The sequence below is a fragment of the Panulirus ornatus genome, chromosome 12 (assembly GCF_036320965.1).
Source record: "Panulirus ornatus isolate Po-2019 chromosome 12, ASM3632096v1, whole genome shotgun sequence".
Lineage (NCBI taxonomy): Eukaryota > Metazoa > Arthropoda > Malacostraca > Decapoda > Palinuridae > Panulirus > Panulirus ornatus.
Window position 1 is genome coordinate 26,634,323 of NC_092235.1, and position 24,690 is coordinate 26,659,012.

The window sequence follows — 24,690 nt, forward strand, 5'->3', positions numbered from 1 at the left end:
ATACTAGGGCATGTTTATATGTTGTGTGAAAGATGGCAAATCATGAACTGAATTTTTCAAGGTCTGATTCTTGGATGTTCTTTTCTTCTTGGTAAAAGTATGCTTGTGAGAAATGTAAGCTGATATTAGTAATTAGGTGAAAATGAAGAGCTAAAAGAAATTCTCCAACGATTAAGACAGTTTTGATAATAGTTTTGATATTTCATACTGGTATTTGATTTTGTACATTGTTTTATTTTTTCAATATCAGACTTCCCATTTTTTGTAATGCATGATGTACTTCATTGTAGATTAAATTTTTGTCATCACTTTACAGATTTATGATATTTGATTGTTTTGTTCTTGATATATTAATATTAGAGTCCTTAACAGTGCTTTTTTTTGTTATTACTAAGATAATTAATGATAGTAATGCTAATAATTATAATTCTGGTAATGAAAATAAGAATAGCGATAGTATAATAATGATAATTGCAGTGAGATAGTATGATAATGATAACTGTAGTGATTGTAACTGTAATAAGCGAAAGTAGTAATAAATTGAATTTCCTATTTTATCTTTAGCTTGAGCACCAAGTGAAAGTTGAACAGAAGGATGCTGGTGTAAGTGCATGTCCTCTGGTCTTTAGTGCAGCTACAATGACTGAAGGGGGGCCTGGAGATTCTGCTGAGGCTGCCACTCACACTGTGCACCCTGGTCCAAACATAAAGTACGATGTTGTAGTACATCAGGAGGAATCTCGTCGCTTAGAGACCAACAATAATTCTGTAAGCTCTTCAACAACTGATCCTGGTAGTCGCAAAGCACCGCTGGCAGTTGAGAAACCTCCACGACGAAGTAGAGAAAATCGTTGTCCATCCTCTGCTGGAACACTAACTTCTCACCACCATGTAACTCATCAAGGTGGAGGAAACCTTGTTCATCGGGAATCATCAGGGTCAGAGGTGACTGGTGGTAAAGATTCATTAGGACGTGGAACTGGATCTCGTATTAGACACAGTCTTGCTCAGTCTGGTCGTGCCACCCCTACTAGCACTCCTCGTTCATCACCTGCACCCAGCATAAGTACCAGGGTCTGTACTTCTAGGAGTTCACCCCAGGAAGGTGGTCGAGTTACTCCCCAAGGACGTAGTAGCAGTGGTACCAGTAGCCGTATGATTTTAGGTCGCCGGGACTCCCTCAAGACGTCTCAAGTAAATGCCAAAGGGAATGGAAAGAGCAGTCCAGGGGTGGGTGGCCAGCACAAGGTACGCAGTCGGGGGGCGTCCATCTGGGGCCGCTGGCTCAATATACTTGAGTAGCACAACACATGTAAGTGCCGTGCCCATCCAGACCTTGACAAGGCATTTTCTTGGCCAGTACTTCCAAAACTTACCATGAGACCACCTCTGTGACTACTTTGTTCCTGTTTGATCTAGTTTTGAATTAGGTTGTCATTGATTAGATTGTTTTATTAACAGAAAGAATATGACAAATGTCAGAAAAGGTGTTCTCAAGGAAGTTTATGGGACTTAGTGTTCACTTTTTACCTTGAATTTGCACCTTTCTTGCCCTGCTGGCAATGCAGTAATCAATAAGATCAGTAGGAATACAAAAGCCACTGGGGTTCACAGTCCGTAGCACTTTGATAGTCACTAATTAAGATGTTTTCAACATTTGGTGTGTGGTAGATTAGTTGGGAACAGGTTAGCAGCCTGCTCAGTTTTATTGATTTAAGATAAATCACATCTAGCATTACCACATGCATCTTTCCTAAGAGTTTTTACATTCTTACAAGTCAAAGTGAGGCCACCCATTCATTAGTTTAGTCACTAAGGAACTTTGTAAGTATTTATGCATTATCTTGGGTGTGTTTGGTTATGACGGGATCTGGTCATGGGCCCGGCACTTATGTGTATTGCCTAGTGATTACACTTCATCAGATACACTTAATTTGTCTGGCTAGCAATATAGTTTTTTCTTTTTATGGATGAAGTTTTGTTCATGTTGGAGAATTTTGAGAGGCAATTTTTGTATTAAATCAAGAGAATGTTTGCTAACCAGACTACAGGATGAAGTGCACCTTATCAAAATCAGTATCTTTCCAAGTTTTCATTGTTGTGGGTGTGTTAGCTTGAATATTTAATGATGCTCAGATTATCTGAAAAAATATATCAAATTCATCTGCCATAATTGTAGTCAGAATCCTAAATCTTTTAATCTATACATCAATCAGGCCATCTCACCCACACATCTAGGTGCTCATTTGGTTTTGGGAATAGCTCTTGATATGCATTAAGAAGGCACACTCAAGTCCAGTGATTGATATTTGGTACTGTGTCATTGGCAGGGGTTGATAGTGATTTACAAATTGTACTATGTTTGTACTCGTTAAATACACATTTTTATTTATTTATTTACTTACTATACTTTGTCGCTGTCTCCCGTGTTAGCGAGGTAGCGCAAGGAAACAGACGAAAGATTGGTCGAACCCACCCACATACACATGTATATACATACATGTCCACACACAGCACATATACATATCTATACATCTCAACTTATACATATATATATACACACACAGAAACATACATATATACACATGTACATGATTCATACTGTCTGCCCTTATTCATTCCCGTCGCCACCCCGCCACACATGAAATGAAAACCCCTTCCCCCTGCATTGTGTATTTTATGTCTCCTCCCCATGTAAATTATGGTGGCTCATGCAGAACCTCTACTGGATCCCCCCTTCCCGTACACCTCTGTAATTCTTTGCTGACACCTTTCTCATACATTCAAATAAAGCAACATTATTTTTCAGATATTTGCTGAGTATAGATATACTGATTGTAAATTAATATGAATGCATTATAGATTTGCAAGATGTTTTCATCACATGGCTTAAGTGTGTATTCAGAATGCAGCTTCTTATATTTGTGCATGGTTAAGAAATAGTAAATACTACATATGATCAGATTTTCCATAAGACTAGAGAATGAATTAATCTTTTGAACAAGTTCATTTTGAAGAGCATATGCATGAAATTATGTATTTGTTCAGTAAAAATCATTATTATATTTTGATATAATTATTTTAATTTGATAATTGATTATTGATAGTTGATATACATTTTTAGTATATGATCTATTAGATATTCATTGTTTAATTTTTTTTTAGATATATGAGGCTTTGGTACCTGATGCATAAATCACCTTTCAAAGGGAGTAGTAAAGATATGTGGTGTTGTGGTGACCTCATTCTTGATTTCAAACATATAGTGGTCATGTGTATGCAGGGCATTTCCTGGTGAATTTCGTACTGTTTACTTCTCATGTTAATTTTTTTCAAAGTTATTGATGTATGTTGGTAAAGTCTTGCAGTAAAAAAATGCTCATGTATATAACTGAATCGAAGAGATTGATTTGCAAAGGGAATCCCTGTTAACATCATTTCCATCTTCGGTATTGCTGATCTGCACCAGCCTTTGTTTCACAAGAGAGCATTTATATGGGGTTTCTTATCAGTGGTCATCACCCTGAATTGTTTCTTGGTTTTATTAATAGTTTACGTCCATATTTTTGTGTCTTTATGTTAGTTATTATTTTTCGTCAGTCATAAGATGTTTTTAGATAATAAAATTTTTGTCAATTAATGCTTAACCCACTAAAATACTTGTTAGTAGCCAGTAACGTAAAGGTAAGCTTTTTTTTTAACAGTAAGCCTAGATGCTAACCCCACTTAGACCGAATTTAAGGAACCCTTTTTATTATTGCTATGTTCATTTTTTTGAATACTTGGTTTAGATCATATGAAGGTAACATTAACCATCCATATAAAAATTCTTTGCCTTTTTTATATTGTTAAAGATCAGGTGTAAACAATGGCCATTTTTTTGAAACGTTCGTTTTACTCTTTTATCTCTAAAAGTGCATTTCACCACCATACTAAATAGATGATAATTTTTGAGTGTACATCATTTATGTAAATTCCATAAATTCATGTTACAGGAAGTTTTAGGCTATCTTTATTTAAAGCTGAACTAGGCCTTGTGTGCAGATGTTGATGTATTTCATAAAAAAAAGGCGAAGATCTTTCAATTTAGCATGTATGATGGTCAAAAGTTTTGTTTCATAATTCATCATTACAGGTTACATCCATTCCTTTACATCTGGATTGGTTGAAAATAAGAAATATATATATATATATATATATATATATATATATATATATACTTTCACAAATTTTAAAACTGCTGAACATCATCACATAGAGTTTTGTCCCTGTTTGAGTAGTGGTATGGTAGTTCTGTTTTCTCTCACAGGGGACTGGTGTGGTAGACTCCTCTTCCTCCTCCTCCTCCTCCACCTCCACATCAATCATGTCCTCTTCCTCCTCCACCTCTTCCACGTCCTCCTCCTCCTCTCCTTCGACAGTGGCTGAACGTCGCACTAACAGACCCGCCTCCTTCTTCAGGTTTGTGCCAGAATTCATACAAGAATCCTCATAGCCTTTTTCCTCCATGATCTATTGGTCAATGTTTTCATATTCTAGGTCAAATCAGTATATCAGTAATGACTGATAATGTGTCAGCATATATGGATGTGTAGGAAGTACAAAGATATTGCTCTTGATTTTTTTTTTTGTAGTCTTGTTTTTACTCCAATTTGGGCTGAATAAACTTCATTTCCTACATAATGTATTGATGTGTGTTCAAGCCACACAACAAATGGTTGATGTTATGTATTGCATTGTTTTGCATGGAACTGCTTGCTTAAAGTAGATGAATTAGTTTTCCATAAAGCTTTTACTCCTTAAGGCATTAGGTTTATTAAGTCTGTGGGTTCGCACATTCCCCTCAAGTGCTGAAAGTGGAAGTACATAAGTTTTGCAACATATGTTTTTTGATATTTATCCATCAACTAGTTGTTCTGTTTGCCATTAGTCTTTTGTTTGGTCCAGCTGTCCCTTGCATTTTTAAGCATAAAATTTTGCATTGTTTTAATATAAGGAGACCATTAACTATTAGGAAACACTGCCATAGCAATGCTGACACTTGAAAAAGTCTCATGTACATTTATTTGATTATGCAAGTCATTGTTTAGCATTATATATGGAATTGAAACCATTGACCAATATGTGTGGTAGTTCTATGGTATGACTGTATCCTTGAGAAAGAGAAAGGCTGTTCATAAATGGTTAGAAATTTGCATTCATGAAATTAAGATTTGGATTATAGATTTCAAAATCTTATATTTTTGGAATAATCAGAGTTTGGGCTTTTCCCACTTTTACTTTACATTTCTTTAAAGACAGTTTCATGGCATATTTATATATATATATATATATATATATATATATATATATATCCCTGGGGATAGGGGAGAAAGAATACTTCCCATGTATTCCCTGCGTGTCGTAGGTGACTAAAAGGGATGGGAGCGGGGGGCTGGAAATCCTCCCCTCTCGTTTTTTTTAATTTTCCAGAAGAAGGAATGGAGAAAGGGGCCAGGTGAGGATATTTCCTCAAAGGCCCAGTCCTCTGTTCATAACACTACCTCGCTAATGCGGGAAATGGCGAATAGTATGAAAGAAAGATATATATATATATATATATATTTATTTATTTTGCTTTGTAGCTGTAGAAGTAGAAGGCGACTAAAAGGGGAGGGAGCGGGTGGCTGGAAATCCTCCCCTCTCGTTTTTTTTTAATTTTCCTAAATAAGGAACAGAGAAGGGGGCCAGGTGAGGATATTCCCTCTAAGGCCCAGTCCTCTGTTCTTAACGCTACCTCGCTAATGCGGGAAATGGCGAATAGTTTGAAAGAAAGAAAAGAAGAATATATATTTATAGCTTAGTTGTATCAGAGAGCATAGAAGTGGTTTTTCAAGGCTAGAGAATGAATATGAGGAGAGTAGAGATTTTGTAGATTATAGGCATTCAAGAATTGAAAGTAGCTACATCTAAGGATTTGGAGATGAGAATAAGAGGCTGAGTTAGAGGAAAAGAAAAGTGAATAATTTAGTTTACATTTTTCTTATTCTTACCTTGGGCACTAGGGTAGTTAATTAAACTATAGCAAATAATCATACATTTTGAAGGTTACCAGCTTTAGACTGATGAAAATATAAAATAGTTACTTCATGATATGAGGAAGTAAGGTAGAAAACAAGAATGATGAAATTGGAGATTAAGAATGATTAAGTTGTTAAAAGAAGGCATTGCTTAGAAAATTTTGTTGACCTTTCAAGTAGATGAAATGCTCAGAAATAATTTGAAGGAAAAAAGAAAAAGGTAATGATGTTCAGATAAACTAAAGAGGTTTTGAATGAGTCTTGTGCCTTCATATTAACTAAAAGTAAGAAGAGAAAATTAGTGATAGTAGTCTAAGGATACTTCAGATTTAAAGTCTTTTCCTGAAATATTTTTGTGTGATAGACAATATGGAAAGCTCTAAACAATTGTAAAGTGTCCCGTAAATCACTACATAGATTATTTCCACACCAGGAGGCCTCAAATTGCAACCTTTCAGACTCATGATATTTTACTGTAATGGTTTTGTGTATCTACTCACGACATTGTGCTTTTGGCTTGCAAGAGATTGAACATATTGTTCCTGATGTTAGCATGAGAGATGGCATACAAGTATGAAAAAAAAAAAATTTTGGTGCCTACCATATTATTCTTGCAGATTTGCTAATTCTTGAATGTTTTGGAAGAGTTCATTCACTTGAATATGAACATGTAGGAATGTTTGTGATGCAACTAAGGGTATCTGGGTATCTGCCCTTCATTTGCCTCATGTGAATAGGAATGTAGTTAAATGATAGAATAACTAATTGAAAAAATGACAACCCCCTCCCCCATATGCGCGCAAGATAGCGCTAGGAAAAGACAACAAAGGCCACATTCATTCACACTCAGTCCTCAGCTGTCATGTACAATGCACCGAAACCAGGCCCCACAAAACCTTCCATGGTCTACCCCAGGTGCCTCACATGGGGCGACGGGAATGAATAAAGGCAGCAAGTATGAATTATGTACATGTGTATATATGTATATGTCTGTGTGTGTGTATATATATCTACTTTCTTTTCTTTTAAACTATTCGCCATTTCCCGCGTCAGTGAGGTAGCGTTAAGAACAGAGGACTAGGCCTTTGTGGAATATCCTCACCTGCGCCCCCCCCGTTCCTTCTTTTGGAAAATTAAAAAAAAACGAGAGTGGAGGATTTCCAGCCCCCCGCTCCCTCCCCTTTTAGTCGCCTTCTATGACACGCAGGGAATACGTGGGAAGTATTCTTAATCCCCTATTTTTTTTTTGCTGTCTCCTGCGTTTGCGAGGTAGCACAAGGAAACAGACGAAAGAAATGGCCCAACCCACCCCCATACACATGTATATACATACACGTCCACCCACGCAAATATACATACCTACACAGCTTTCCATGGTTTACCCCAGACGCTTCACATGCCCTGATTCAATCCACTGACAGCACGTCAACCCCGGTATACCACATCAATCCAATTCACTCTATTCCTTGCCCTCCTTTCACCCTCCTGCATGTTCAGGCCCCGATCACACAAAATCTTTTTCACTCCATCTTTCCACCTCCAGTTTGGTCTCCCACTTCTCCTCGTTCCCTCCACCTCCGACACATATATCCTCTTGGTCAATCTTTCCTCACTCATTCTCTCCATGTGCCCAAACCATTTCAAAACACCCTCTTCTGCTCTCTCAACCACGCTCTTTTTATTTCCACACATCTCTCTTACCCTTACGTTACTTACTCGATCAAACCACCTCACACCATACATTGTCCTCAAACATCTCATTTCCAGCACATCCACCCTCCTGCGCACAACTCTATCCATAGCCCACGTCTCGCAACCATACATATGATAGAGTTGATAGAGATGCTCTGTGGAAGGTATTAAGAATATATGGTGTGGGAGGCAAGTTGTTAGAAGCAGTGAAAAGTTTTTATCGAGGATGTAAGGCATGTGTACGTGTAGGAAGAGAGGAAAGTGATTGGTTCTCAGTGAATGTAGGTTTGCGGCAGGGGTGTGTGATGTCTCCATGGTTGTTTAATTTGTTTATGGATGGGGTTGTTAGGGAGGTAAATGCAAGAGTTTTGGAAAGAGGGGCAAGTATGAAGTCTGTTGTGGATGAGAGAGCTTGGGAAGTGAGTCAGTTGTTGTTCGCTGATGATACAGCGCTGGTGGCTGATTCATGTGAGAAAGTGCAGAAGCTGGTGACTGAGTTTGGTAAAGTGTGTGAAAGAAGAAAGTTAAGAGTAAATGTGAATAAGAGCAAGGTTATTAGGTACAGTAGGGTTGAGGGTCAAGTCACTTGGGAGGTAAGTTTGAATGGAGAAAAACTGGAGGAAGTAAAGTGTTTTAGATATCTGGGAGTGGATCTGGCAGCGGATGGAACTATGGAAGCGGAAGTGGATCATAGGGTGGGGGAGGGGGCGAAAATCCTGGGAGCCTTGAAGAATGTGTGGAAATCGAGAACATTATCTCGGAAAGCAAAAATGGGTATGTTTGAAGGAATAGTGGTTCCAACAATGTTGTATGGTTGCGAGGCATGGGCTATGGATAGAGTTGTGCGCGGGAGGATGGATGTGCTGGAAATGAGATGTTTGAGGACAATGTGTGGTGTGAGGTGGTTTGATCAAGTAAATAACGTAAGGGTAAGAGAGATGTGTGGAAATAAAAAGAGCGTGGTTGAGAGAGCAGAAGAGGGTGTTTTGAAATGGTTTGGGCACATGGAGAGAATGAGTGAGGAAAGATTGACCAAGAGGATGTATGTGTCGGAGGTGGAGGGAACGAGGAGAAGTGGGAGACCAAATTGGAGGTGGAAAGATGGAGTGAAAAAGATTTTGTGTGATCAGGGCCTGAACATGCAGGAGGGTGAAAGGAGGGCAAGGAATAGAGTGAATTTGATCGATGTGGTATACCGGGGTTGACTTGCTGTCAGTCAATTGAATCAGGGCATGTGAAGCGGCTGGGGTAAAGCATGGAAAGCTGTGTAGGTATGTATATTTGCGTGTGTGGACGTATGTATATACATGTGTATGGGGGTGGGTTGGGCCATTTCTTTCGTCTGTTTCCCTGCGCTACCTTGCAAACGCGGGAGACAGCGGCAAAAAAAATATATATATATATATATATATATATATATATATATATATATATATATATATATATATATATACATTGAAATGTATAGGTAATTATATACGCGTGTGTGGATGTGTATGTATGTATATGTGGGTGGGTTGGGCCATTCTTTTGTCTGTTTCCTTGCGCTACATCACTAACGTGGGAGACAGCGACAAAGTATAATGAATATAGATGGTAAATGATATATATATATATATATCCTTTGGGATAGGGGAGAAACAATACTTCTCACATATTCCCTGTGTGTCATGTCGTACAAGAAAACTAAAAGGGGAGGGAGTGGGGAGCTGGAAATCCTCCCCTCTCGTTTTTAATTTTCCAAAGGAAGGAACAGAGAAAGGGGCCAAGTGAGGATATTCCCTCTAAGGCTCAGTTCTCTGATCTTGATGCTACCTTGCTATTGTGGGAAATGGCAAATATGTATGAAAATTGTTTAGAGAGCTTTCCATATTGTCTATCTTACAAAAACATTTCAGAAGAATGTGTGGAAGGCTAGAACATTATCTTGGAGAGCAAAAATGGGTATGTTTGAAGGAATAGTGGTTCCAACAATGTTATATGGTTGTGAGGCATGGGCTATAGATAGGGTTGTGCAGAGAAGGGTGGATGTGTTGGAAATGGGATGTTTGAGGACAATATGTGGTGTGCGGTGGTTGGATCAAGTAAGTAATGAAAGGGTAGGAGAGATTTGTGCTTACAAAAAGTGTGGTTGAGAGAGCAGAAGAGGATGTATTAAATGATTTGGTCACATGGAGAGAATGAGTGAGGAAAAATTGACAAAGAGGATATATGTGTCACAGGTGGAGGGAATGAGAAGTGGGAGACCAAATTAGAGGTAGAAGGATGGAGTGAAAAATGTTTTGAGTGATTGGGGCCTGAACATGCAGGAGGGTGAAAGGCGTGCAAGGAATAGAGTGAATTGGAACGATTTGGTATACCGGGGTCGATGTGCTGTCAGTGGATTGAACCAGGGCATGTGAAGCGTTTGGGGTAAACCATATATATATATATATATATATATATATATATATATATATATATATATATATATATATATATATACATATGAAGATGAAAGAATTAGGAAACTAAAAAATTGGCAACGAAAGAAAAAATAAAAAGAATAACTGTATTGCAGTCATTGAAGATGAGGCAGCTGCACGGAGTTTAAAGAAAGAAAGTGAACTGTTATCTAAATATTCCCATTGATTTTACATGGAGACTTCAAGATGTTTTATTGTAGAAGCTTGAGTTAGTGGTCATAACTCTTGTCCTTAAAGTCATTAGATTCACGTAAGATTTTTTCCTTTTTACTTTCATAAAAGTTAGATTCCTATATTTTTTCTTTTTACTGAAATTGTGTTTTAGGACAGTGGTAGGGGAGGATTGGCTGTGTTTGGATGTTTTTCCTTATGTGTCGATTTGTTTTCCATTTTAGGGAAGGATGTTGATGTATAAAAGAGGGCTGTTATTGTATGTTGTGTTTATTATCAAGAAGATATTAGGTATAGCAGGTAAAAAAGGTTTTCAAAATAGGTTTATACATACAGTAGCATGTTTTTGTTTCTAGTTTTGGTTTTGTGCCACATCTTTGAATTTCTTTACTTCATTGGAAGAGCCTAACTATGGTTCGAGGATGTTCATCATATAATTTGTTTATTATGGAACCAGGTTATGCCTCTATATCATTTATGATCAGCTTGTGTATATATGGTAAACATGGTGGATGTAAGTGTTGTTTTACCTTAAATTATGTATTTATATATGATTAAATGACTGTAGTGTGGTTTTCAAATTATCTTATTGGTACTTTTTATGCATGGATGACAAGTGGATATCTTAGGAGTGCTGTTCTTGGGAATTTAGATTAAGGTCTGCATCTTAATTTGCATGTGCACGTGATGTTGTGTTGTTTGTAAACTTTATTGCATTTAGTGCATGTATCCTGTTTACTTGTAAATAAGTTTCTTTTTTTTTTTTTTTTAGATATAAAAGCTTTTCATTTTCTGCAAGGTCTCCCCACAGACTCTGGTCAGTTCATATTACGAGGATCATAAAGTAAGAGGGATTCTACACTGTTCAAGCCATGAGATTTAATTGTGCTTTTTGGCTTTGCTAAGAAATTTTTGCATCTGCATTTATGAAAAGAATGATGCCATGAGAGACCTCCCCTGATTGTTTTTATGTATTGTGTTGATGAATGGTATTAGTGACATTGAATTATGATTATGTTATGAAGTTAATGTATGCATGATAATGATTATAACCAGAAAGAATTTTCATGATGTGAAAGCTGGTGATTTTGTAGCATATCTTTAACATAGTCATCATTTATTCATAAAAGCAGGTACTTCATTTTGTCAGGGTTTGAAAAGTTTCATATGATTTAGATATTCAAGTTGGCATTGCATTTTATAGACAACTGCTTACATGTGTTACATGACCACATATGGAAGTTTTTGGTTGATTGGTCATGAATGAAGAAGTATATTCATTTGATATTTAAGCAAAAATTTTGCCTTATAAAAAGAGCTTTTTATTGAGACTGATTTGATAAACTGAATTTTTGTTAAAGCTCTGGGAATTTCTCTGCATTGACAAGATGGCATTTTTAAGGACTTTTGAGAACCATTAATTGTCATTAATTGGACTGTATTGCCTTCCATTAAATGGATTGATGGCAAATCTAAGCCACATGCTTTTTCAGAAAGTGTTCCAGTCTTTGCATTACAGTATTTTAAAAATCAAGTTAAACTTTCCCCTAACCTTGATGTTTTCATACTGCTCCCTCCAGCTTACCTTACATCTGATAAACAGAGTGAACTCTTGCCATACTGTGTTCAAATTACATGTTCATAAATATATTTTATTTATTATACTTTGTAGTGCAAGGAAACAGACGAAAGAATGGCCCAACCCACCCACATACACATGTATATTCATACATGCTCACACATGCACATATACATACATATACGTATATACACATGTACTTACCCATACTTGCTATCTTCATCCATTCTTGTTGCCACCCCACCACATAAAATGGCACCCCCCCTCCCCCTGCACATGCGAGGTAGTGCTAGGAAAAGACAACGAAGGCTACATTCATTCACATTCAGTCTCTAGCTGTCATATGTAATGCACCGAAACCACAGCTCTCTTTTCACATCTATATTTATCTTCAAAGCAAACACTTGATCCACACATCCTCTACTAGCTCTGAAACCACACTGCTCTTGCCCAGTCTGATGCTCTGTACATGCCTTTACCCTCTCAATCAATACCTTCCCATATAATTTCCCAGGAATACTCAACAAACTTATACCTCTATAATTTGAATGCTCAACCTTTATCCCCTTTGCCTTTGTATAATGGCACTATGCATGCATTCCGCCAATCTTCAGGCATTTCACCATGAACCATAAAGAATGTATGTGAGAAATACTTAGAAAAACAGATGGATATGTATGTAGCATTTATGAATTTGTAGAAGGATATGATAGAGTTGATAGGCCACATTTGTTCACACTCAGTCTCTAGCTGTCATGTGTAGTGGACCGAAACCACAGCTCCCTTTCCACATCCAGGCCCCACAAAACATTCCATGGTTTACCCCAGATGCTTCACATGCCCTGTATCAATCCATTGACAGCACGTCGACCCTGGTATACCACATTGTTCCAATTCACTCTATTCCTTCCACGCCTTTCACCTTCCTGTATGTTAAGCCCCTGATCAGTCAAAATCTTTTTCACTCCATCCTTCCACCTTCAATTTGGTTTCCTGCTTCTCCTCATTCCCTCCACCTCTAACACATATATCCTCTTTGTCAATCTTTCCTCACTCATTCTCTCCATGTGACCAAACCATTTCAACACACCCTCTTCTGCTCTCTCAACCACACACTTTTTATTTCCACACATCGCTCTTACCCTTTCATTACTTACTTGATCAAACCACCTCACATCATATATTGCCCTCAAACATCTTATTTCCAACACATCCACCCTCCTCCACACAACCCTACCTATAGCTCATGCCTTGCAACCATGTAACATTGTTGGAACGTTGGAACCACTATTCCTTCAAACATACCCATTTTTGCTCTCCAAAATAGCATTCTCACCTTCCATACATTCTTCAATGCTTCCAGAACCTTGGCCCCCTTCCCCACCCTTTGACTCACTTCCGCTTCCATGGTTCTATCTGCTGCTAGATCCACTCCCAGATATCTAAAACACTTCACTTCCTCCAGTTTTTCTCCATTCAAACTTACCTCCTAATTAACTTGTTCATTAACCCTACTGAACCTAATAACCTTGCTCTTATTCACATTCACTCTCAGCATTCTTCTTTCACACACTTTACCAAACTCAGTCACCAACTTCTGCTGTTTCTCACCCGAATCAGCCACCAGCTCTGTATCATAAGTGAACAACAACTTACTCACTTTCTAAGCCCTCTCATCCTCAACAAACTGCATACATGCCCCTCACTCCAAAACTCTTGCATTCACCTCCCTAACCACCTCATCCATAGACAAATTAAACAACCATGGAGACATCATGCACCCCTCCCACAAAACAACACTCAGTGGGAACCAATCACTTTCCTCTCTTCCTACTCGTACAAATGCCTCACATCCTTGTTAAAAACTTTTCACTGCTTCTAGCAACTTACCTCCCACACCATATACTCTTAATACCTCCCAGAAACCATTTCTATCATCCCTATCAGATGTCTTTTCCAGATCCATAAGTGCTACATACAAATCCATCTGTTTTTCTAAGTATTTGTCACATGCATTCTTCAAAGCTGACACCTGATCCACACATGCTCTACCACTTCTAAAACCACACTGCTCTTCCCCAGTCTGATGCTCTGTACATGACTTTACCCTCTCAATCAATACCCTCCCATATGATTTACCAGGAATACTCAACAAACTTATACCTCTGTAATGTGAACACTCACCTTTATCCCCTTTGTCTTTGTACAATGACACTATGTATGCATTCCACCAATCCTCAGGTACTTCACCATATATATATATGTATAAGAGGAGATAGAGAAAGAATGAAGTGTTTTGTCTTCTCAGGGTAGATTGTTCTAAAAAAAGAATATTTTTTGTCCCAAGGATGCCAGCACATGATTGAAAAGAGATCAGGGGAAAGGTTGTTTTAAACTGTTTTGGTAGTATATAAGCAGTAACAGAGGAATTCTGTGACTTAAATACATATTAATTTGAATTTTTAGAAATGTAAATTATTTCTTTTCTGAAATAATGGACAGCCACAGAAGAGCATCTTTGAAGAATGAAATTTAAAATTTCAGACATGAAAACATCAAAAACTTATGTTCTTTAGATAGAAAGCTTTGTAGATTATTTTGATATGTTGAAAAATTCTTTAGCTGAAGGGAGCTCATCTAACCACTTTCAAGATTCCACTGTGTAGAGTAAAGAGTTCTTACGGGACTTTCCCCAGGGAGCCAGGTCAAACAAGAAATTGTATGTCAACAGTCATCCTGTAATAGGAAGAAATTCATGCTAAACTGAGGGTGCAACAAGATAAGACGGAAAACATTGAGTAATGACCAGGGAGCCAGGTCAAACAAGAAATTGTATGTCAACAGTCATCCTGTAATAGGAAGAAATTCATGCTAAACTGAGGGTGCAACAAGATAAGACAGAAAACATTGAGTAATGTAAATGATAGTTGTTTTTCTTTTCAATGACAGCCAGGAAGGAAAATCACATGGCTAAAGAGAAATTAGTTAGTAGTCATCCTTGGGTTATGTTTTTGTACTGTTTCTTTTCCTGCCTTTGTAAGGTAGCATCTGGAACAAATAAATACTGACCTCGCTTACACACACATCTAGTCTGGCACGTAAAATGTACTTTAGCTAGAGCCTGTCATCCAGAGCCATGCCCCACAGACTATTCCAGGGTTTACCTTGACTTCTTCACATGCCCAGGTTCTTCCCATATGAACACTTATAGAAATGTGTCTCAGGATACACTTTAAAATTTTTAGTTTTAAAGGAGGCATAATTACATAAAGATATTAGAAAAATGGAATTATCATGGAATTGATAGCCTGTTTCCCAGAGAGATGGTTTTCTTGCATTAGCATTATCCTTAAGTGAGAGAAAATTGAAAAATGGAAGTGTGGAAAAATAAGTGAGGTGGGGTTTTCACATAATAAAACCTAGAGTAAATTAAGGGATATTGAAACAGTATATTAGGTTATCCAGTACTGTTTACCCTTCTCATGGCCATCTAAAATCTTTTTGTTTCTAAATACCTTAGCGTGATCCAGTGTTTTATTAAAGCACTCTTTTGCATTGAGGTAGGTGGTAGTTGTTGGCAGTCACTGACCAGGTAGGTATATTGCTGTTATTCCCCACCTGGGTTTCATGAGGGTTAGTGAGGGTGCACATTGAGCCACCATTTAAAGTTGTACTCCTTTGACCCCAGCCTCACATGGACTGCTGGCATTCTGTGTACAAACATACAATCTCTCCTTGTTACACATATTGCTTGATAACATTTAACTCACACAATTTATTCTTTGTGACTAGATTTTTGTGTGGTGAGTGCCGTGTGCTAGCCCCTCCTTTTGGCAAAATGGGTAAAGCAATAGACAGAAGTAGGAGGTAAGAATATTAGGTGGGAGTGTTAGGAGGAAATTGTAGGTAGGAACATTTAGGTGTGAGCATTAGGGCGAAGAAGTTTGTTGGAACATCAGGTAGAAATAGTCTGTAGAAACTTTTGGAAACACTGTGCTAGAGTTGCCCACTGTCAATGGCCTGTTCAGGGTGTGGCACTAAAAGGCTAACAAGCAGCACTGGAGTTCACCATTTATAGAAAATCTTTTGTTGTGTCCTCTCCCTTTAGGGAGTTCCTGAAGGGAACAGTTATCAGAGATATAGATAAATAGATTGTTCCATTGATAGCATCTAAATAAACAATTAGTAGATGTCTTTTCTGTACCGAGCACTTTTGCCAGTGTTGACCTGGAGACCAGTAACTGTATCAGATTTAGAGATCATTGGTAAAGGAATACAGGGATATTTCAGTTTATGCCAGGATATCATTTAAAGGGGACATGTCAGTATGTTGGACCAGGATAAGTGAAACAGTCGAGCATTCACAGAAAGATGTGCGGGGCCTGGTTATGTATAGGGGCTATGGTTTTGGTGCATTAACATGACGGCTAGATGGTGGATAAGAGTGAATAAGGCCAATACTTTGTCTGCCTCTGGAACTACCTGTCTAATTAAGGAAATGAAAATATTTGAGAAAAATCAGTGCAGTAATCCAGGATGGTCTGAAAATAGTAGTCATATGTGAAGTACCTTAGAAGACAGCAATCAGAAGGTAATTTAAGTAAATTTTCAGTGCATAGAAGGGGTTGAAAATCTGACACATACAGTGCTTCTTAGATTCTGAACCAATAAACAGTTCATGATATACCTGAAAAATTCCTCTAAAACAGTTAGGCATGCATGCATTATGAAAGATACTTCACTCATAATATACTCTGTAGATTCTTCTGGGAATGTGGGACTGACAGCCTTCGTTGTCTGTCAAAGAAAAAATCTTTAAGTTTACTATGATTAATAAGTGATATGTGTAAATGAAATTTGACCTAACATTGGAGAGAAAAATCACTGAATATCAACTGAGGTATACTGGAGGGAATGTAAAGTGGCAGTTTTGAGAAATGGAGGATGTTGTGATTTAGAAATAAACAAATTTTGGCATGGTTTCTGAAGCTTCTTGTGACTTGAGCTTGATGTCATCATCTAGGATTTAGGACATCCTGTCCAACATGATCCTTTGTGGTGGACCTTGGACATTTATGAGTGTTATCCCATATTGGGGGAGGGAGCACTGAAATTTTTAGATTATATGGTAATGCCACTTTTGATTTTTTGTGTGTGGGAAATTAACTATGACTGCATCATTTGTAAGGCCTAGAAGTAGCACTTATGGTTAAGTTATTTCTCAACTTTCTTTTGCGTTAACGCAGCATCTGACATCAGGAACCTGTGACATAAGGAAAGTGCAAATCTGTTTATTAATCAATGTCATTCACATATTTATGCTAGTGGCCATACTTGTAGATGTCGTCCTGCAAACTTAAGTTAATTCTATAATGTGTGTATGTGTGCCTGTGCTTTTTTGTATATACTCTATGTATAGATGGGTGCTCCCAGGATTTGCGTGCAAGTGGTAACACTGCAGGCAAGAAATCACCCTAGATGAGGCTGTATCATCGTCAGAGGACGGAAAGGAGTACAGTGTTGTCAAAGACCTTCCTGTCCTAGAGGAGCCCACCTTACTCATTTCTCATGTGGAGTGCAGCCTTGATATTGCAGGAGCCCAGTAAAAGGGGTTCTGGGATTTTATATGTACATATATTGCAAGAGGTCACAGTAATGCATATGATCTTGTATATGCAAAAAAAAAAGGAAAATGAAACATGATAAGATCCCTAGTGCACTTTTGTGTAATGATCATGTTGTCAAATGAGATAGATGTAGAATAGTCAGTTGATATACAAGGAACACCACCATCTGGTGCCGCTTGTTTACCATTGGCATCTTGGCTACGTCTTTCCTGTATATCAACTAACTGTTCTTCATCTTCTATATCATTCTTGTATCTCCCCAGACGATGTGATCATTACACGAGTGCACTTGGCAACTTATCGTGTTTTATTTTCCTGTGCTTTTTGCATATATACCTCACTGAAGCAGGGGGTAGTGATGCTGCTTCCTGTGAGGCAGGGTAGTGCCAGAGATGGATGAAGGTGAGCAAGTGTGAATAGGTACATTTGTATATATATATATATATATATATATATATATATATATATATATATATATATATATATATATATATATACATATATATATATATATATATGTATTTCTTTCTTTCTTTCTTTCTTTCAAACTATTCGCCATTTCCCGCATTAGCAAGGTAGCGTTAAGAACAGAGGACTGGGCCTTGCCCTTGTTCACATTTACTCTTAACTTTCTTCTTTCACACACTTTACCAAACTCAGTCACCAGCTTCTGCACTTTCTCACATGAATCAGCCACCAGCGCTGTATCATCAGCGAACAACAACTGACTCACTTCCCAAGCTCTCTCATCCCCTACAGACTGCATACTTGCCCCTCTTTCCAAAACTCTTGCATTCACTTCCATAACAACCCCATCCGTAAACAAATTAAACAACCATGGAGACATCACACACCCCTGCCGCAAACCTACATTTACTGAGAACCAGTCACTTTCCTCTCTTCCTACACGTACACATGCCTTACATCCTCGATAAAAACTTTTCACTGCTTCTAACAACTTGCCTCCCTCACCATATATTCTTAATATCTTCCACAGAGCATCTCTATCCACTCTATCATATGCCTTCTCCAGATCCATAAATGCTACATACAAATCCATTTGCTTTTCTAAGTATTTCTCACATACATTCTTCAAAGCAAACACCTAATCCACACATCCTCTACCACTTCTGAAACCACACTGCTCTTCCCCAATCTGATGCTCTGTACATGCCTTCACCCTCTCAATCAATACCCTCCCATATAATTTACCAGGAATACTCAACAAACTTATACCTCTGTAATTTGAGCACTCACTCTTATCCCCTTTGCCTTTGTACAGTGGCACTATGCACGCATTCCGCCAATCCTCAGGCACCTCACCATTAGTCATACATACATTAAATAACCTTACCAACCAGTCAATAATACAGTCACCCCCTTTTTTAATAAATTCCACTGCAATACCATCCAAACCTGCTGCCTTGCCAGCTTTCATCTTCCACAAAGCTTTTACTACCTCTTCTCTGTTTACTAAATCATTTTCCCTAACCCTCTCACTTTGCACACCACCTCGACCAAAACACCCTTTATCTGCCACTCTATCATCAAACACATTCAACAAACCTTCAAAATACTCACTCCATCTCCTTCTCACATCACCACTACATCACCACTACTTGTTATCACCTCCCCATTTGCGCCCTTCACTGAAGTTCCCATTTGCTCCCTTGTCTTACGCACTTTATTTACCTCCTTCCAGAACATCTTTTTATTCTCCCTAAAATTTAATGATACTCTCTCACCCCAACTCTCATTTGCCCTCTTTTTCACCTCTTGCACCTTTCTCTTGACCTCCTGTCTCTTTCTTTTATACATCTCCCACTCAATTGCATTTTTTCCCTGCAAAAATCGTCCAAATGCCTCTCTCTTCTCTTTCACTAGTAATCTTACTTCTTCATCCCACCACTCACTACCCTTTCTAATCAACCCACCTCCCACTCTTTTCATGCCACAAGCATCTTTTGCACAATCCATCACTGATTCCCTAAATACATCCCATTCCTCCCCCACTCCCCTTACTTCCATTGTTCTAACCTTTTTCCATTCTGTACTCAGTCTCTCCTGGTACTTCCTCACACAGGTCTCCTTCCCAAGCTCACTTACGCTCACCACCCTCTTCACCCCAACATTCACTCTTCTTTTCTGAAAACCCATACAAATCTTCACCTTAGTCTCCACAAGATAATGATCAGACATCCCTCCAGTTGCACCTCTCAGCACATTAACATCCAAAAGTCTCTCTTTCGCGCGCCTGTCAATTAACACGTAATCCAATAACGCTCTCTGGCCATCTCTCCTACTTACATACGTATACTTATGTATATCTCGCTTTTTAAACCAGGTATTCCCAATCACCAGTCCTTTTTCAGCACATAAATCTACAAGCTCTTCACCATTTCCATTTACAACACTGAACACCCCATGTATACCAATTATTCCCTCAACTGCCACATTACTCACCTTTGCATTCAAATCACCCATCACTATAACCCGGTCTCGTGCATCGAAACCACTAACACACTCATTCAGCTGCTCCCAAAACACTTGCCTCTCATGATCTTTCTTCTCATGACCAGGGGCATATGCACCAATAATCACCCATCTCTCTCCATCAACTTTCAGTTTTACCCATATTAATCGAGAATTTACTTTCTTACATTCTATCACATACTCCCACAACTCCTGTTTCAGGAGTACTGCTACTCCTTCCCTTGCTCTTGTCCTCTCACCAACCCCTGACTTTACTCCCAAGACATTCCCAAACCACTCTTCCCCTTTACCCTTGAGCTTCGTTTCACTCAGAGCCAAAACATCCAGGTTCCTTTCCTCAAACATACTACCTATCTCTCCTTTTTTTACATCTTGGTTACATCCACACACATTTAGACACCCCAGTCTGAGCCTTTGAGGAGGATGAGCACTCCCCGCGTGACTCCTTCTTCTGTTTCCCATTTTAGAAAGTTAAAAGATACAAGGAGGGGAGGATTTCTGGCCCCCCGCTCCCGTCCCCTCTAGTCGCCTTCTACAACACGCGAGGAATTTGTGGGAAGTATTCTTTCACCCCTATCCCCAGGGATAATATATATATATATATATTTTTTTTTTTTTACCATACTTTGTCGCTGTCTCCCGCGTTTGCGAGGTAGCGCAAGGAAACAGACGAAAGAAATGGCCCAACCCCCCCCACACACATGTATATACATACGTCCACACACGCAAATATACATACCTACACAGCTTTCCATGGTTTACCCCAGACGCTTCACATGCCTTGATTCAATCCACTGACAGCACGTCAACCCCGTTATACCACATCGCTCCAATTTACTCTATTCCTTGCCCTCCTTTCACCCTCCTGCATGTTCAGGCCCCGATCTCACAAAATCTTTTTCACTCCATCTTTCCACCTCCAATTTGGTCTCCCTCTTCTCCTTGTTCCCTCCACCTCTGACACATATATCCTCTTGGTCAATCTTTCCTCACTCATCCTCTCCATGTGCCCAAACCACTTCAAAACACCCTCTTCTGCTCTCTCAACCACGCTCTTTTTATTTCCACACATCTCTCTTACCCTTACGTTACTCACTCGATCAAACCACCTCACACCACACATTGTCCTCAAACATCTCATTTCCAGCACATCCATCCTCCTGCGCACAACTCTATCCATAGCCCACGCCTTGCAACCATACAACATTGTTGGAACCACTATTCCTTCAAACATACCCATTTTTGCTTTCCGAGATAATGTTCTCGACTTCCACACATTCTTCAAGGCCCCCAGAATTTTCGCCCCCTCCCCCACCCTATGATCCACTTCCGCTTCCATGGTTCCATCCGCTGCCAGATCCACTCCCAGATATCTAAAACACTTCACTTCCTCCAGTTTTTCTCCATTCAAACTCACCTCCCAATTGACTTGACCCTCAACCCTACTGTACCTAATAACCTTGCTCTTATTCACATTTACTCTTAACTTTCTTCTTCCACACACTTTACCAAACTCAGTCACCAGCTTCTGCAGTTTCTCACATGAATCAGCCACCAGCGCTGTATCATCAGCGAACAACAACTGACTCACTTCCCAAGCTCTCTCATCCCCAACAGACTTCATACTTGCCCCTCTTTCCAAAACTCTTGCATTTACCTCCCTAACAACCCCATCCATAAACAAATTAAACAACCATGGAGACATCACACACCCCTGCCGCAAACCTACATTCATATATATATTCATATATATATATATATATTTTCATACTATTCGCCATTTACCATGTTAGCAAGGTAGCGTTAAGAACAGAGGACTGAGCCTTTGAGGGAAATCATCACTTAGCCCCCTTCTCTGTTCCTTTTTTTGGAAAATTAAAAATGAGAGGGGGGGATTTCCAGCTTCCTGCTCCCTCCCCTTTTAGTCGCCTTCTACGACACGCAAGGAATACATGGGAAGTATTCGTTCTCCGCTATCCCCTCAAAGGCCCAGTCCTCATCCTCTGTTCTTAACGCTACCTTGCGAATGCGGGAAATGGCGAATAGTATGAAAGAAATATATATATGCGGGAGGTGGCGAATAGTATGAAAGATATGAGAGTTAGGGTGAGCGAGTATCAGTGCACTTTATGGACAATAAGATGATGTTTTGGAAGAGGTAAATAATGTGCAAAAAACAAGAGAACTACTAGGAACTTTGATAAAGTGGGCAAAAAGGGATAGTGATAACAAGTAGCAATTAAATGAGGAGATGGAGTATTCTGAAGGACTGTGGCATGTTTTTGACAACAAAGAGGAAAATGGGTCAAGGTGGTATGTGAAGTGAAAGAGTCAAGGAGGATAGTTTAGTGAAGAGAGGTGATGAAAACCTTGTGTAAGATGAAATGTGGCAAAGTGGCTGACATGGATAGTATTACAGTTGAATTTATTGAGGAAGGGGGCAACTGTGCTGTTAACTGGTTGGTAAGGATTTTCAATGTTTGTTTAGATCATGGTGAGGTGCCTTAGGATTGGCACAATGCACGTTTAGTGCCATCGTATAAAGGCACGGGGGATAAAGGTGAGTGTTTAAACTACATATATATAAGTTTGACGAGTATACCTGATAAGTTGTATGGGAAGGTATTGACCGAGGGGATGAAGGCATGTACAGAGCATCAGACTGGGGAGAAGCAGTGTGATTTCAGAAGTGGTAGAGGATGTGTGGATCAGGTGTTTGCTTTAAGGAAAGTATGTAAGAAACACTTAGAGAAACAGATGGACTTGTGTGTGGCATTTATGGATCTTGATAAAGCATTTAGGGTTGATAGAGATGCTTTGTGGAAAGTCTTAAGAATATATGGTACAGTAGGAAAGCTGTTAAAAGGAGTGAGAAGTTTTTATCTTGGGTGTAAGGCATATGTACAAATAGGAAGAGAGGAAAGTGAATGGTTCCAAGTCAAGGTTGACAAATAGGAAGAGAGGAATGTGAATTGTTCCAAGTGAATGGTGGTTTGTGAATGGGTACATGTAATGCAATGGTGGATGCTCATGTTGTTTATGGATGGGGTAGTGACGGAAGTAAATGCGAGAGTTTTGTAGAGAGGTGCAAGTAAGCAGTATGAGGGGATGAGAAGGCCTGGGAAGAGTCAGTTGTTTGCTGATGATACAGCACTGGTGGCAGATTCAAGTGAGAAACTGCAGAAGTTGGTGACAGTTTGTAAGAGTGTGCGAAAGGAGAATATTGAGAGTAAATGTGAATAAAAGTAAGTATATTAGCTTCCCACGTATTCCCTGTGTGTCGTAGAAGGCGACTAAAAGGGAAGGGAGCGGGGCGCTGGAAATCCTCCCCTCTCAGTTTTTTTTTTCTTTTTTTAAATTTTCCAAAAGAAAGAACAGAGAAGGGGGGCCAGGTGAGGAAATTCCCTCAAAGGTCCAGTTCTCTGTTCTTAACGCTACCTTGCTAATGCTGGAAATGGCGAATAGTGTGAAAAAAAGAAATATATATATATATATATATATATATATATATATATATATATATATTTCATACTATCCGCCATTTCCCGCGACAGCGAGGTAGCGTTAAGAACAGAGGACTGGGCCTTTGAGGAAATATCCTCACCTGGCCCTCTTCTCTGTTCCTTCTTTTGGAAAATTAAAAAAAAAGAAAAAAAAACGAGAGGGGAGGATTTCCAGCCCCCCGCTCCCTTCCCTTTTAGTCGCCTTCTACGACACGCAGAGAATACGTGGGAAGTATTCTTTCTCCCCTATCCCCAGGGGATATTCTAATCAATATGCATCTTGTATGTACATCTTTCCAGTTAGGAATATAGGCTTATCAGAGGTGTCTTGTTATATATATATATATATATATATATATATATATATATATATATATATATATATATATATATATATATATATATTTTTCATACTATTTGCCATTTCCCGCGTTAGCGAGGTAGCGTTAAGAACAGAGAACTGGGCCTTAGAGGGAATATCCTCACCTGACCCCCTTCTCTGTTCCTTCTTTTGGAAAAAAAAAAAAAAAAAAAATATATATATATATATATATATATATATATATATATATATATATATATATATATATATATATATATATATATATATCGCTACCTCGCAAACGCGGGAGACAGCGACAAAGTATTGTTGACTGGTTGGTAAGGTTATTTAATGTATGTATGACTCATGGTGAGGTGCCTGAGGATTGGCGAAATGCGTGCATAGTGCCATTGTACAAAGGCAAAGGGGATAAGAGTGAGTGCTCAAATTACAGAGGTATAAGTTTGTTGAGTATTCCTGGTAAATTATATGGGAGGGTATTGATTGAGAGGGTGAAGGCATGTACAGAGCATCAGATTGGGGAAGAGCAGTGCGGTTTCAGAAGTGGTAGAGGATGTGTGGATCAGGTGTTTGCTTTGAAGAATGTATGTGAGAAATACTTAGAAAAGCAAATGGATTTGTATGTAGCATTTATGGATCTGGAGAAGGCATATGATAGAGTTGATAGAGATGCTCTGTGGAAGGTATTAAGAATATATGGTGTGGGAGGCAAGTTGTTAGAAGCAGTGAAAAGTTTTTATCGAGGATGTAAGGCATGT

At 38.8% G+C, this 24,690-nt stretch overlaps 1 protein-coding gene across 3 annotated transcripts in view; it reads left to right on the forward strand.

Moving 5' to 3' along the window:
• Positions 1-24,690, forward strand: part of LOC139751919 (uncharacterized) — a 146,242-nt gene that overhangs the window by 104,854 nt on the left and 16,698 nt on the right. For 2 of the 3 annotated variants that reach the window (XM_071667619.1, XM_071667618.1), the window contains one exon: positions 565-1,248. In XM_071667619.1, the coding sequence (XP_071523720.1) occupies positions 565-1,248 (684 nt within the window). Of the gene's footprint in view, positions 1-564; positions 1,249-4,309; positions 4,462-24,690 lie in introns of all 3 variants that reach the window. The other variant, XM_071667620.1, reaches the window with a different exon arrangement.